The sequence below is a fragment of the Lactuca saligna genome, unplaced genomic scaffold (genome assembly GCF_052625555.1).
Source record: "Lactuca saligna cultivar CGN05327 unplaced genomic scaffold, ASM5262555v1 scaffold_20, whole genome shotgun sequence".
Lineage (NCBI taxonomy): Eukaryota > Viridiplantae > Streptophyta > Magnoliopsida > Asterales > Asteraceae > Lactuca > Lactuca saligna.
In genome coordinates, this window is record NW_027629819.1 from 247,747 (window position 1) to 262,128 (window position 14,382).

The 14,382-nt window shown below is 31.4% G+C and overlaps 2 protein-coding genes, 1 long non-coding RNA gene and 1 other non-coding gene across 5 annotated transcripts; 2 read left to right on the forward strand and 2 right to left on the reverse strand.

The window, feature by feature from the left end:
* The first annotated feature begins 1,012 nt into the window (after positions 1 to 1,012).
* On the forward strand, positions 1,013 to 3,668 carry LOC145020739 (uncharacterized). 2 transcript variants are annotated; one of them, XR_013668913.1, is made up of 5 exons: positions 1,013 to 1,299; positions 1,390 to 1,474; positions 2,332 to 2,434; positions 2,527 to 2,600; positions 3,362 to 3,668. It is a non-coding gene; the product is annotated as an uncharacterized LOC145020739 (long non-coding RNA). The 2 variants fall into 2 exon arrangements; XR_013668914.1 differs by having other exon boundaries at positions 3,422 to 3,668.
* Positions 3,669 to 3,736: 68 nt separating this feature from the next.
* LOC145020738 (uncharacterized) lies at positions 3,737 to 6,785 on the reverse strand. The gene is made up of 6 exons (XM_078976726.1): positions 6,694 to 6,785; positions 5,313 to 5,904; positions 4,980 to 5,163; positions 4,675 to 4,881; positions 4,305 to 4,496; positions 3,737 to 4,124 (listed from the first exon to the last, which is right to left on the reverse strand). The coding sequence occupies exons 2-6, from the start codon at positions 5,393 to 5,395 to the stop codon at positions 3,993 to 3,995; spliced, it is 798 nt and encodes a 265-aa protein (XP_078832852.1). The 5' UTR covers positions 5,396 to 5,904; positions 6,694 to 6,785; the 3' UTR covers positions 3,737 to 3,992.
* Positions 6,511 to 6,598, reverse strand: LOC145020749 (small nucleolar RNA snoR109). Its single transcript, XR_013668921.1, has one exon. It is a non-coding gene; the product is annotated as a small nucleolar RNA snoR109 (small nucleolar RNA).
* Positions 6,786 to 10,310: 3,525 nt separating the features above from the next.
* On the forward strand, positions 10,311 to 13,334 carry LOC145020741 (uncharacterized). The gene is made up of 3 exons (XM_078976728.1): positions 10,311 to 10,506; positions 10,599 to 10,677; positions 11,281 to 13,334. Exon 3 carries the CDS (start codon positions 11,301 to 11,303, stop codon positions 13,119 to 13,121), a length of 1,821 nt encoding a protein of 606 aa, XP_078832854.1. The 5' UTR covers positions 10,311 to 10,506; positions 10,599 to 10,677; positions 11,281 to 11,300; the 3' UTR covers positions 13,122 to 13,334.
* The last annotated feature ends 1,048 nt before the right edge of the window (positions 13,335 to 14,382 follow it).

Consider the following 14,382-nt stretch of genomic DNA (forward strand, 5'->3'; position numbering starts at 1 on the left):
TAAAACAAATAATATTCATTTTTAAAAAGAGAATAAATTTAATAATACAAAATTTTGATATATTGTAAAATGAATGAATAACAATACCATTATTCGACATGTTAGAAACACGTGTAATAGAAGATTTTTTATGTGTAGATGTATTAGAAGTTATTTTGGATTTTTTTTATTAGCCAAATATAACTTTTTAATTTTTCTCCTCTCTTTAGTGTTACTAGTGTTAGTAGAGTATGTAGTGTTAATTGAACATGTAAAATAACAGTAAATAATTTAACGATGTTTTGTTATATAAAGTTCAATATATTATATTTTATAAAAATTTATTTATTTTTAAAATAATTATGAAGAACACATTAAAAATAAATAAATAAAAGATATTACATATGTAAAACAAAGTAAGAAAATTACCGTATTCGCTAAAAGGAATAGCATGTGCAATAGGTATACGTTGAGATGATTACGCGATATAGTTTTTCCTTGATTTCTTATTATCCAAGTATAACTTGTTTTTCTTCTTTATCTAGTGTATGTGGCATCCATGTTCTTGTTTCATATATAATAAAAAAAAATAACGTTAGAAAAAACTAATAATTTGAAAATACCCATTAGAGATGATTGGTAACTTATGTAATGCGCATAAACTTCAATTAAAAAATTGATTAATAATAAAATAGCAAACAAATGGTAATTCTAAATCATAAGGGTTAATGAGTTATATATATTATATATTTAAGATGTTTTATTTATAAATTAAGACATTTTTATGTATAAATTAATAAAAATAGTTAATATTGTATAATGATATATAAATATAAGCAAATTAATAGATACAAACTATAAATTTTTATTTATAGGTTATCAGTTAATTTACATACATTGGGTATATTAATAGGAAATATAATAATGGAATTTATGTAAATATTTAATTTGAAAAATGAGAAACAAATAAAAACAACATTTTAATCATTTTTTAGCATATTCAACATTTTTTATTTATCAAAAAGCCCACATCACCTAACATTTGTCGGCATCCCAATATTCCCCCTTTCCCATTTGTCTGCAAAAGAAACGATGTAAAACGAAGCAGACCTAGAATCGATTACATACATATCTCCAAAACCACCGATCAAATTCTGAAACGGTGTCAAAGCTTCTCCATCTAAATCGATGAAGAAAGATACTGCTACACAACCGATTAGAAATTTGAAGTGAAGAGAAGCTTACATACAGTAATAGCTGATGTTGAACTCGAAGACTAAATAAACGCATCTTTGGCGGTTGAAGAAATCACGATCAAAGGTGAGAGAAGATCAATTGATTGTTAATCTTAGTTTTGGTAAGAGAAAATACATTTTGTTGAAGAAATCTTACGTGATTTTATTTCTCAAGAAATGTTTTATCTAAAGATATTAGCGAAAATTGAAGTTGATCAAAGGAATGGCTTGAAATTCTTTAAGAGCGGAAACACAATCAGGTAGATATGTTTTTGGTTCGAATTTTGAAATTTGAGTATTTGTTTAAATATTTGAATTTCGAATTTGCGAAAATTTATATATAATTTGGTGCAAAATTAATCTAGGGATAATATGAGTAAATAAAACAGTTACTGTAGTTGATATACCTTCCAAATTATATGACATTTGTATAATTGTATATTTAGGCTTTCAATTTTAGGTATAATACATATGATCTCTATGTGATCAACTACATCACACACATAATAACCACTTAAAGTGGTGATATCTCTACAAGTGTTATTTTTAAGTACAAAAACTTATAGATCTTCTCTTAAATCTGAAAAATAAGTCCAATAATAAAGTTAAAACCACACCCAAACACCAAAAAATTGATTTGATCTTACTTATATATTAGCGGATATTAATCATAAGAAAATAGAAATTACAATAATAGAAGAGATGGTTGAGAACCTCCATTAGTTTTGTAATTTGATGATTTTACCCTTTAGTGTGTCTCTACATATAACAAACAATTTATGTACATAGTTTGCTTTTTTCTTAATTTTGAAATAAATGTTTATTATTTATTTTCTTGTTTTTTGTTCATTCTTTTTTTTAATTTAAAAATTTTAACCCTATATTCTTTATAATTCTAAAATGTTAACCCTATCACTCTACTCCCTAGTTTACCCCTCACATTGTAGTAACACTAACTTTACCTTATACTTAAATGCTTAATAAATTATAGACAGATATAAGCAAAAATTATTTATTTCTTCCTTCTTGTGGTATCAGGTGATCCAAATATCCAATTCCAACATTATTATATTAAATAATCTTATTTGTTTTATTGATTATTTCACAATAAATGTAGTAAAAGGTGCTGAGAATGGTTTAAAATGGATGAAGGGTACAAACGTACAAACACAAGCAGACTATTTGGTTTTGGACATGTGATTGTTATGGTTAGTTGAAAGGTAAAAAACGTAATATATTATTTACTATTATAGTTGATAAAAAAATATCAAACATATTGAATATTAAATGTATTTAGTGCTGATTTATATAGGTTGTACTTCAAAAACTAAACAAAGTTTGCATCTTCATAATCTAGCAACTTGATGGTCTGACTATTACTGAAAGGTACTTAATACTTTTAATAATGGTATTAATATTTAATAATAGTAAAAAAGATAATTGATTGCATCAGGTACTCTTTTACATAACTAATAGGCAATATTTAGTAATATGAAAGTATATTGTTGTATCATCTATTGTGATCTGAAAATAATTGGCAGGAAAAAAAACGAAAAATAACAACTTTTAAAATAGTACCTCCATTTGCTCCAAACATAGCAAGAATGAAAGTCAATTAATTGATGTAAACAAAAAAATCGAACATATTATGACTTGTGAATGATTGAAACTACCGAAGAAAAAAAAGAGAACAAAGAATGATCGAAACTACCAAAATAGATGTGGAGTTTGATGTTAAAAGAAAAAAAAAAATTGAAAAGATTGTATTACTAACCTTTTGCAAATCGATAGAGCAGAGTAGATAAGAAACTGAAATTTTGAGGGCAAAGCAGTAGAAGTTTATGCGCAATTCGATAGGTATCTATAAATATGCAGACTAATGAAGCACATATTTTATTCCTGATTTTTATGGATTTTATTAGTGGGTAATTGATTTAAATTTGGAAATCGGTACAGATTTATGATTATTATCTACAAATAGTTGGCAAAAAAAAAAAAAAAAAAAAAGAATTAGTAGACAACAATTTGCGTTCATTTGATTCCAGATTTATAGGAGATGATAATGTGGATTTAAAGGAGCTGATTTATCGATTTTTTGGCCATAAATTGACCATAAATATATGATTAGTATGAGTTTTTATTTGCAGGTAATTGAAAATATGTGAGCTGATTTTTAGGAGCTAATTTCTAGATTTTTTGGTGTAAAGAATGGGCAGGAATTTGATGCGTAAAAACTTTGACACGTGGCAAGTTAGAGGTGCAAAAGAGGAACACCTGGCATCCAACATTTTATCTTGCACCCATTCTTTAATGTAAATTCTATTCATCCAGAATCTAATTTGTAAATTTTCTACCTTGTTGATGCTTGGTATTCATGAATCAATGGGGCACAGAAGTTAGATTATACACCAATAATACACAAACTAAATAAACACGCAAAATCATTTGTATCTATTTCTTTTATCGTTATCTTTCTTATACATAACCAGACACCATCTTAAGTACAAATTTGATCGAGTAGATAATAGAAACTTCTCAAAATTCTTTATTTCTTACAAATAAGATCACATACATCATATCAACTTATAATTGATCATTTCTTTTTGTTCAAGGCACACAGTATAACTTTCATACCAAATACGATTAAACAAAATAAGACAAGTTGCAGGAAATAGCAACATGTGTTACTTTTTATTTTTTTTTACCCATAACAACATACTTACTAACATATCTTTACCCATAACAGCAACATACTTATATTTCTGCACACATTAACCCTCACTTCATTTTCTCAATCATATATGTTTCTGTGTTCTCTTTCCATAACCCATTTTCAAGATGCCTTTCATAAAAGAATACTTCACCACTTGCTTTTACAGCCAATGCAGAAGTACTTCGTGTACCATAGTCCTGCATATCACCAACATTCAAAATCAAATATAAGTGTTAAAGATCTTAAAATAGCAACCTATTGTTGATGTGGCATCCACACAGGTATAAACCCAATATGTTTTCCAATGTCAACGCCACGTCAGCACCTTCAAATCTTGACAAAATGGAACAAAATTAGAAAGTTGGGAAAATTGTTACCTTTGGAGGTACTGGATTAACAAATACGGAACTCAACTCATACTCAAAATCTGGACCAAAGATCCCAGGTAGCATGCTGATGTCATCTTTTACAGTGTTTCTCATCAGTTTATCAATCAACTCAGTAATTGGAATTTCACCTTCACCATATTCATCCAAAACATCTTTAAAACCATGTTCCAATCTTTGAGCCTGAGTACAGAATTAGATAGATACAATACATATTAGAAAAAAGAAAACATTAACCTTTATGCAACAATGTTTCACAAGTATTCCAATTTATGCAACAACTTTTCTTTTTAGGGCCACAATATTGTTGCATAAGCTGGCTAAAGAAGGTTGCATAAAATAGGCAACTATAGTTGCTCACCTTAGGCCATGGAGTGTCTAGACTTGCATTTGATAGCACATGGACCCCAGGTGAAACTAAAGTCACATAGCACTTATCTCCTTTCAGCCTATTGGTTACATAAACCATATTCATGGACAAAAGATCAGCAATTATCAAATTGAATCCATTGTATTCATCTGCTTCCTTTGCAATTTCTTCCGCAAACTCCATGGCGTTTTTCTTACTCTATAATCATCAAAATCACCAAACTCATACCAACATGAAAAAAAAAAAACAAACAATTGGTGTGCACGATTTAATACAATGTAAACTTAAAAACCAACCTGCAAAAAGCGAACCGGGAGATCACCTCTACTCTTTGCAGCAGATATTGAATTCAATTCACGAACGTTGGTAACAAAAGCCACCCTTCCTTCTCTGCTACAGGCCAACCATGTTCCATCGGCTGTCACATCTCTACCACCCAATATTTTTCCACCTTCCCACCAATATAGTGGCTCCGTTGGTCTTACATATATAGCAAACCAATTAGTCACAAGTATTCATCTCCGATCATATCATATTTATAACAAGTAGTTAGCAAAAAAAAACTCATCCACCAAAGTTATTGGAACAAAATTGAATCTTTAAACGGTTGAATTTGAAATTTAACTCACCGTATATGATATTCATCTCGATTGAGCAATAAAAGAAACGGATAGAGTGGATGAGCATCCCATAGAAACACTGATATACACATTTTGTCGTTGGGAGGAAAACACTAGACTTAACAGTGATAGTAAAGGCTTTATATAATGACATAGATCTGGTTTCGCGGTATTCACAGCTGTCAACCGGTGGCAGAGCCTCTCGGTCAACCAGTTGCCCGCCTCTTCCAAACAAATATAGTAAAATATAACATTGACTATTGAGTAAATCACACGCTTGATCCATGTGCTTTCACAGCTTTGTTACTGTTTTTATAATAAACAAAAATAGAACAAATTACAATAAATTACACGATTGGTCATGTGCTTTCACACTGTTTTTTATAGTAACCGAATATATCAACATATAACAAGATTTCCTTCATTCTCCTCTTAATCTCTATTTCTCGATCCCTTTCTTCATCAATCTTCTTCGTCAGCAACAACCAAACAGACATGCACAAAAAAATCGATTTCTTTCCCCTCTATCGATCTCTCTGTTTCAGTGGAAACGTGAATCATAGATGACATGGTAGCCTAGGTTTTTTCTTTGATGGAAGATCTATTGCACAGAAGGAAGTCGTAAATGGCAGACATAAATGAGGACAGACGAGACAATATCCTTAACCATTGAAAATATAAAAACTTGCATTGCAAATAATTTCTTCAAATCTTTGTAAGTAACAAAAAGTAAAATGAAAGGATATAAATTCCAAGTTTAGCAACATATTTATTACAAACATAATCTGTCAAAGTAAATATCTCGCTTCTTAATTTTACAAACTACTTCAATTATCAGTTCAGATTTATTATCATTCGTATAAATGTAAATGAGTTAAGAGTACTTGTGTAGCGATTTACAATCTATTGCAAGACTTTGTATTTTAACAAGATAAAAATCAAAAAAACAATTATAGTACTTCAATAACGTAACAATATCTTATAATCTCTGAGATTTAATTAATTAACAATGTAGTCACCGTTAGACGCAAAGAGCTGGTGAGTTCGAAGCATATTGCCTGGAAAGTGACGCGATCGCTCTTTTTATATAACAGAAGAGATTGCTAAAAAGGACAAAATAAAACGCCATTTTCGATCAAACAACTCTTCTGCGATTTTTCAAAGATGAATCAAAAAACGAAATGAAATTCATAAATTAATTTTGAAAGAATATATGAAATTCGGTAAGCAGATTTATCGACTGAGATTAACGACAACCGGCCAGTAAAACTTCAGAATGAATTTAGCTACAGCCGATTTGGCAATCAAGAAAAAGGTATCGATCGACCTCATTCTTGGTACAATGCAGCTATATTTGTTGAATGATAAATCATAGAGATGAAGATATTACTTAGATACAACTAATGCTCGATTTCGAGTAAAAGGATTCGTAGAAATCAGAGCGCCATGTGAGATGAGAAACCCTAGCTGTAAACGTTGGTTTATAAAGGCGTTTTGGGCGGATGAATAGAATTCCTACATATTTTGGGCTTACAGGCTTATTAGTTATTACAGGTTGGGCCTATCACTTGCATTGATTTTAGTATGGAATAGTTAGGGCATCTTTGATTTCGACGAATGATAAATACAAAAATTTAATAGGATTGGTCTTTTTGACTTTTGGGTTAGAAGAAGACCACATACTAATTTTATTAGAACTTTGTTATATTTGTGGTCTTTATGAATTGAAAATTGAAGACCTTGCTGAAAGTCTTTAAAATTTATGATTGAGATTGTAAAAAATTAAGATTAAGATTTTTGAAATGATGAATATTTTTTGTGTTTTTTCTTTTTTTTTTGTCTAATTAAAAAAGTAGACATAAACAAAAAGAGTGATTTGTTACATGTCCTAATGACTACGACGCCAAAACGTTTAAAAATGAGACTGGATTGGAAAAAAAAACTATTCGAAACCGGTCTGAAACAGTTAGACATCAGAAAGTGTACAAGTCTAATCTCAAAAAACACTGACAGACCATGTTTATATGCTTATCATTTTTTCTTTTTTAATCAAATATTACTAATCATGCTTTATCCAAGTTTATTTTCTTATTTCTTTCATAAAAATTTAATGTATCATTTTTAATAAATTTTAATGTAAAGACAACTTGACCAAATAAAAAAGATTGAAATAAAGATCGGTCGAGAAAAACTGGTATGAAAAAAGACAAGATTGTTCCACTAACAGTTTCAAAAAGATTGGATCGTTCTAATACCGAGACCCACTAGGGACCACCAGTCATGGCAATTCATGTATTTGTGTTGTTTCCATGCGTCAAACATGAATTTGACACACGACACGCATACACAAAGAGAAATAAGCTTTATCACCATTTTCCTTGTTCCTACATACCCAACAAGACCATCGCCTCCCGCCATTGAGTTTTTTTTGTCTATCCAACAACTCTCGTTTACATTGTCATCGGTTACTATCAGACACCAATTTCACCATCCATCTACAAAATCCTATTTATCTCCATTCTTTAAATATCACTATCACTTTCAATCGGTAATCATCATTGATAAAAAAAACTTCAACTAGCAAAAAAGCACACATATTTCTTCATCGACAGGTGTTTCATGAACCTTGGTTGAATGAAAATTACTATTTTATTGCATTTGATATACATTGTAAGCTAAGTTTTTCATCAGACTATTCTATATATGTCTTGTGATCCAATCATTTTGTCCATTTCACCTTTAATATTATCAAGATAGGTTATGACACTTGTTTGGACCGAGAGTTAGATTTTGTGTCAAATAGGGCTACAAATGAGTTGAGCCGAACTCGAGCTTAAGCCTGGTTAGGTTCAGCTCGGACTCGTTTAAGTTATACGAAACTCAAGATCGAGCTCAACTCAAGCTCGTAAAAAAAGTATGCAAGCTCAACTCGATTTTTGTCTAACGTTTCTAAATAAGCTTAATCTTGATTCAAGCTCATTATGAATCCCGTTTATTAATACCATAAATCCCTAATTCCCCACATAGTTTTTATTTTAATATATAAAATAATAATAAGTTATATTATATATAGACTCGTTTATGCTCACAAACCTAATCGAGCTTAGTGACATAGGCTTGAGGTCAAGCTCATTTAATAAATGAGCTTAATATTAAGCTCGAGCTCGGCTCAAACTCATTTAAAATCGGTTTCGAGTCAAATCTCGAGTAGCTCACGAGTAGTTTTGCTTGTTTGCATCCGTAATGTCAAATTACTCGTGATCCAGTTCAACGATTCGGGTTGTTTTGTTGTTATTCGCAAAATAAGTTATGATGTTTATTTGGGTTGAGCCAAAGAGGGAGGGGGAGGGGGGAGGAGTGATTCTTGACACTCAAGTTACTCGGATCATGTTTTATTGTTTCGAACCTTTTTTATTATGTGGATGGGTTGTGATATTTGTGATGATTACCATGGTTGGGAGTTGAATCTCATGTCAAACTAGTATACTACTATCGGTGCAACCAATGTTTTAAAAGTCAGTTTTTTAATTGAATTGGTATGGTGATCAGTTTAACCGGTTTGACCGTCCGTCAACCGAGTTCTATAATTTTCATATTTTTTCTTATTTTCCTATACATACATAAATCATGAATTTGATTTTTAAAAGTTTAAACATTAAAATACACATAAATAAGTTGTAAACCAATCCAAATACATGCAAATAACACGTAACCATAAGTTTAGTGTTTCACATCAATCCATATACATCAAAAATAAAATAAAGTATAATACCAAAAAAATATAGTTTTAGATGAATACAAACACATCAAAAAACTGTATAAAATTTACCATATGTTTTTATTTAGAGAAAATTAAATAGATTTGGAAAAAAAATACCAAAATTTATTATGAAATAGTTCTTTTACATTTATTTTTATTCGGTTTAACCAGTTTATTTTGACTGGTTCAATTGATTTTTTCTAATAACCGGCCGGTTCAATTAAGTTCAGAAATCTACATAAAATCGGTGATAGTTAAACCGCTCCCTTCTCTGGTTTTTTGTTCAACCGATTCGATCGACTCGTTCAAACCGGTTTTTAAAACATTAGATGCAACATTTAAAAAGAAATTTTTCACGTGATGCAACATGTTAATTAGGTCCGAGAACATTAAAAGTTGGAGTCCGCGTAGAAAAATGTAAGACCTTCGTAACATTGACGGACTCCAAATTGGAAAGATACATTTCTTGAGTTAAGATATTACTTACATGTATACGCAACTTATTTAAATATTTTCATGATTATCATTTCATGTGTTACCAAAAGATTAATTAGGAAATCAAAGTATGTTTTTAGTATATGAAATTGTTGTAATTAGATGTTACTATAATTTCTAAAACCATTTTTTTGTCCGCATGATATTCTAGAAAAATTCAACTTCAAACAATCTAATGTTTCAGATTATATAATTTCAGGGCAAATTTTACAAAAATCCCTTGTATATATTTTTTTGTTTAATCATTAAAAGTTTTTTGTAAATAACTATTGTAAGTTTTTTTTTATGGCAATGAATTACATTGTAGAATAATTTTCTAACTGATTTTTTTTAGATTAAAAGTTTTAATTGTTAAATCGAAGGAATTTAAACTATAACGACTTATAACATTAAAAGTTTTATATATTTAGTTTTTCCTTTTTGAGAAAAAAAAAAACTTTAAGTGATTAAATTTAAAAAAAAAAACACACACACAATTATAGCTTAATAAAACTAACAAAAAAATTGAAAAGAACAATTAGAATAATAATAATAGTAAAAAGCATAGTACAATAATTAGCCTTATTTTACCTTATTTTTTTTAACTCGTTATTCAATTCATCAGATGATTATTTAATGTGTGTAAATTTATAAAGTAAGATAAATTTATCAACTTTGTCTAGGAGGTCAAAAACTTTAATATATAATTTTATATTAAAATGTTATCATATTTTAGATATGAAAAAATGGTTCATTCGTTATTTGTATCCAATTAAAACATGTATTATTCACGTATTTTACATTTCAATACTTTTAATTTTTATTTTGAATAGTCCATGTGATCGGCGACTTGTCGGAATTGCCAAAACCCCCCGTCGATTGCCGGAATTCCACAATTTGCTTTTATTTTCGGGTTTTTAATTATGAAATCTACCCAATAATATTTATTTTAGTATAAATAATTACAAGGTATATTTATATTTATTTAAAGGTTAAGTTTTATTTTTTATTTTTCACTTTTCCTAAATTTACAAAAGTTAAGCTCCTTCCGTTGATCGTAGATCTGAAGCATACCAACACGAATCCGCTAACGGATTTGAGATCTAGTTGCTGTTTATTTGCTGTTTGATGCAGATTCAAGTAAGTTTCACTTTAATTTCGTGTTTAGATACTGTATGATGTTCGACTAATTCAATAATTTAGGGTTTTCGTTGTGTTAAGATCTGTTATTTAGCTCATCGGAAGTGAGATCTTACTGTTTCGTCAACGATTATGTTCAATTTGGTTGCTTTTTTGTGTTAATTCGTTTGATTATCAATTAGAGATAAGTTTGAAATCGTGTTGACCTAGATGAACTTTCCTGAACGGGTAATTGAGTTTAATTTGGGGGAAATTAGTTAGGGGTTTTGTAATTAAGCTTCTAATTAACTTGTTATTGAAACTTGGTTGTAGATTAATCATGCGAACGAGTAATTTTTGATCCAATCTTGGTTAATTATCCGCTTCATTTCGTAAATTACGCAAATTTGAAGGACGACAAATCGAAGTCATCATAAACACGAGACTAAAATGCGTCATTTTTTATTATTTCTTTTGCAAACGTGTTATGCGTTTGTAGTTTTATGCTACCTGCTTCAATTCCTGTTTCGGTAGTTCCAATTTGGATACATGCATCCGAAATTTTTTTAATTTACATTTTCTAGACATGGTGGATCATGAAACAGTAATTCAATTGTCTTGTAGGGCTGAAAACATTTTTCAAAATGGACCCAACAATAGAAGAAGCTCTTAGAGCTAAAGAGAATGCAGAAAAGCTATTCACAGTAAAAGATTTCACAGGTGCAAAACAGTTTGCTTTAAGAGCTCAATCTTTATGCCCTCAACTCGAAGGAATAGCTCAAATGGTGGCTACATTTGAAATATACGCAGCAACAGAGACTAAAATCAACCGTGAAATTGATTTCTACTCCATTTTCGGATTAGATCCATCTGCAGACAAATCGGTTCTCAAAAAAAGGTACAAAAAGATGGCTGTTCTTCTTCACCCTGACAAAAACAAAACAGTAGGAGCTGATGAAGCTTTTAAGCTTGTTTCAGAAGCATGGGCTGTGTTATCTGATAATGTGAAAAGACACACGTATGATCTTAAAAGAAATAAACACTTATTGGCTTCACTTCATTCATCTGTCAATAACACAACAACACTTGACACTTTTTGGACTGTTTGCACTTCATGTCGTGTCCAATATGAATATTTAAGAAAATACGTGAACAAAAGACTTTCATGTAAAAATTGTCGAGGTGTTTTTGTAGCTGTTGAAACGGGAACAGCTCCTGTGACTTATACTCCATGGTCATATTCGTCTGAAAATGGATACGCCACCACTTATGTACCAAGCACATCCGTTTGTTTTGGAAACGGGTATGAGTACAACGGGAATGTGTCATTCCAATGGAATGGGAATGGTTATTCCGATCCGAATCCGAATCCAAATCCAAATCCGAATCCCAACAGTTTAGCTTCTAAATCCATCGGTAAATCAAAAGGGAATGAGAAACAACAGACGAGAGTGAACGAGACGAAGTTAGGTAGGCCTCCGAAGAAACGAAAGATAGAAACCGGAGACGGACCCCGGAATGGAATCGGGGAAACCGGAATCAGAGATTCCGAGTGTGGTGACATTCCGACGAGACAGTACTCGTTTGCACCGGCGTTTGATGCGAGAAAGATGTTGATTGAAAAAGCGAGAACGGTAATCCGCGATAAGTTGAAGGAAATGAAACTGGAATCCGGTTTGAAGACCGAAAAGAATGGAAAGACATTGAAAAAAAGTAATTCGATTCCGGTTCCGGTTCCGATTCCGATTACGGTTCCGGACCCGGATTTCCATGATTTTGACATGGATAGATCCGAAGAAGTTTTCAAACCGAAACAAATATGGGCGATATACGATGAAGAAGACGGAATGCCGCGTCTATACTGTATAATCCGCCAAGTCATCTCCGTGAAACCGTTTCAAGTCCGCATCACCTACTTGAACTCAAAACCGGAACCGGAATCCGCAAACTCCGGAATCACAAAATCCTGTGGAAGCTTCCGCGTTTCCCATTCCGACATCGTTGACCAAGTCAACATCTTTTCTCATCTATTGGGGCGGGAGAAAACCGGTAGAGGCGGATGTGTTACGGTGTACCCGAAACGAGGCGACGTGTGGGCGGTGTACCGGAATTGGTCCCGGAAAACCGCGAAAGCGAGGCGGCAGTATGAGATGGTGGAGGTGGTTGATGATTACTCCGATAAGGTTGGAGTTTGTGTGACACCGTTGGTTAAATTACAAGGTTATAAAACTGTGTATCAAAGGGGTCCCACAAAGAATTTGATTTCTAAAAAAGAAATGATGAAATTTTCGCATCAAGTTCCGGCTTGTTTGTTGAAAGGTCAAGCTTTGAATTTACCGGATGGGTGTTGGGATCTTGACCCGGCGGCTACACCGGAGCAACTTTTGAAGGCGGCAATGGAGGTGGAGGAGGAGGAGGAGGAGGAAGAGGGGAAGAGAGGAGGGTGTTTTGGTAATTTGGTTTGAGATTGGTAGTGTATAGATGGAAAACAAATAGTGATGGGGGTGGGGGAATTAGGTAGGTGGAAGTAAGTGGTTGGGGGATCATAAGGTGATCCACGGCAGCCGGAGCCGGAGCTGAAATTTGGGTTTTTTTAAGATGTTGGTTGAGAAACTTTGTACTAATTAATTACTTATTTTATGAGTTAATTATTTACCTTTGAGTTTTAGATGTGTTAATTATTAGTTTTTTACTTTTACTTTTACATATCCATGATGCAATTATTTTAGATTTCTTCGTTTTTATTTAGAAACACAATTCGTCCGAATTCCAAATATTGGTTTCTGTAAATTGAGACATAACATTATTAATTTAAGTAAACCGTTTGTGAAATGCCGAAATTTGTTAAATTTACAATAAAGTTTTATAGAAAATAGTAGTACAAAGTATGAGAAAATAAGATTTCGTTGAAGAGCAACGAAGTTTCATAATTTTCTGAAATGTCAAAAATTTTGTTTGCTTAAAGCTTTTTCATTTTATTTGGGAATCATATCTGTCATATATTATATCCGCACCACAATTATTTGTCTAAAATAAAAAGACAATTAAGTCATCAATAATGTCGACAAAGGTAAAGAAGTTGTATGTTCCTTCAATAATACGGACAAAGATAATCATCGCTAAGACGACGATGGCCTTTTTTTTTTTTTTTTTTTTTTTTTTTTTTTTTTTTTCTGTTAACAATAATTTTTTTGAAATTTCTTTTCCCAAGGAATAGATAAGTGTTACACAATTATCACTATGATGTCTCATTATATAAAACCTACTATTGATACTTATGAAAAAGTATTGATGCTTATGAAAAAGTGTAGTAGATAGACATTGGAAAGTGCAAAGATATTAGTGTATGAAATTAAAGAGGTGGAATGTTATAGAATAGATTGTTTAGAGTTAAATCTCATATTAATAGATATATAAAAGTGGTTTAACCTAAATCCTAAAGGTTTGGGTTTAATCCTAATCACTAACGCCCCCTGTTGTTTGATCGGGAGGGGATGATTAAACTGAAAAAAAAAATAAAAAAAAATAAAAAATAAAAAATAAGTAAAAAAAACATAGATAAAAGTAGCGATGGTGGCAGAGCTCTGACGATGACGACTAACAATGATTTCACGTTGGAGAAGAAGTGAGAAGAAGCGGAGACCAGAGACAGTTCCGTTGTAGAAGAAGAGAGAGTTGGTGGCAACGGTGACGGTCATGGAGTCGGCGGTAGAGGAGTCCAAAGAA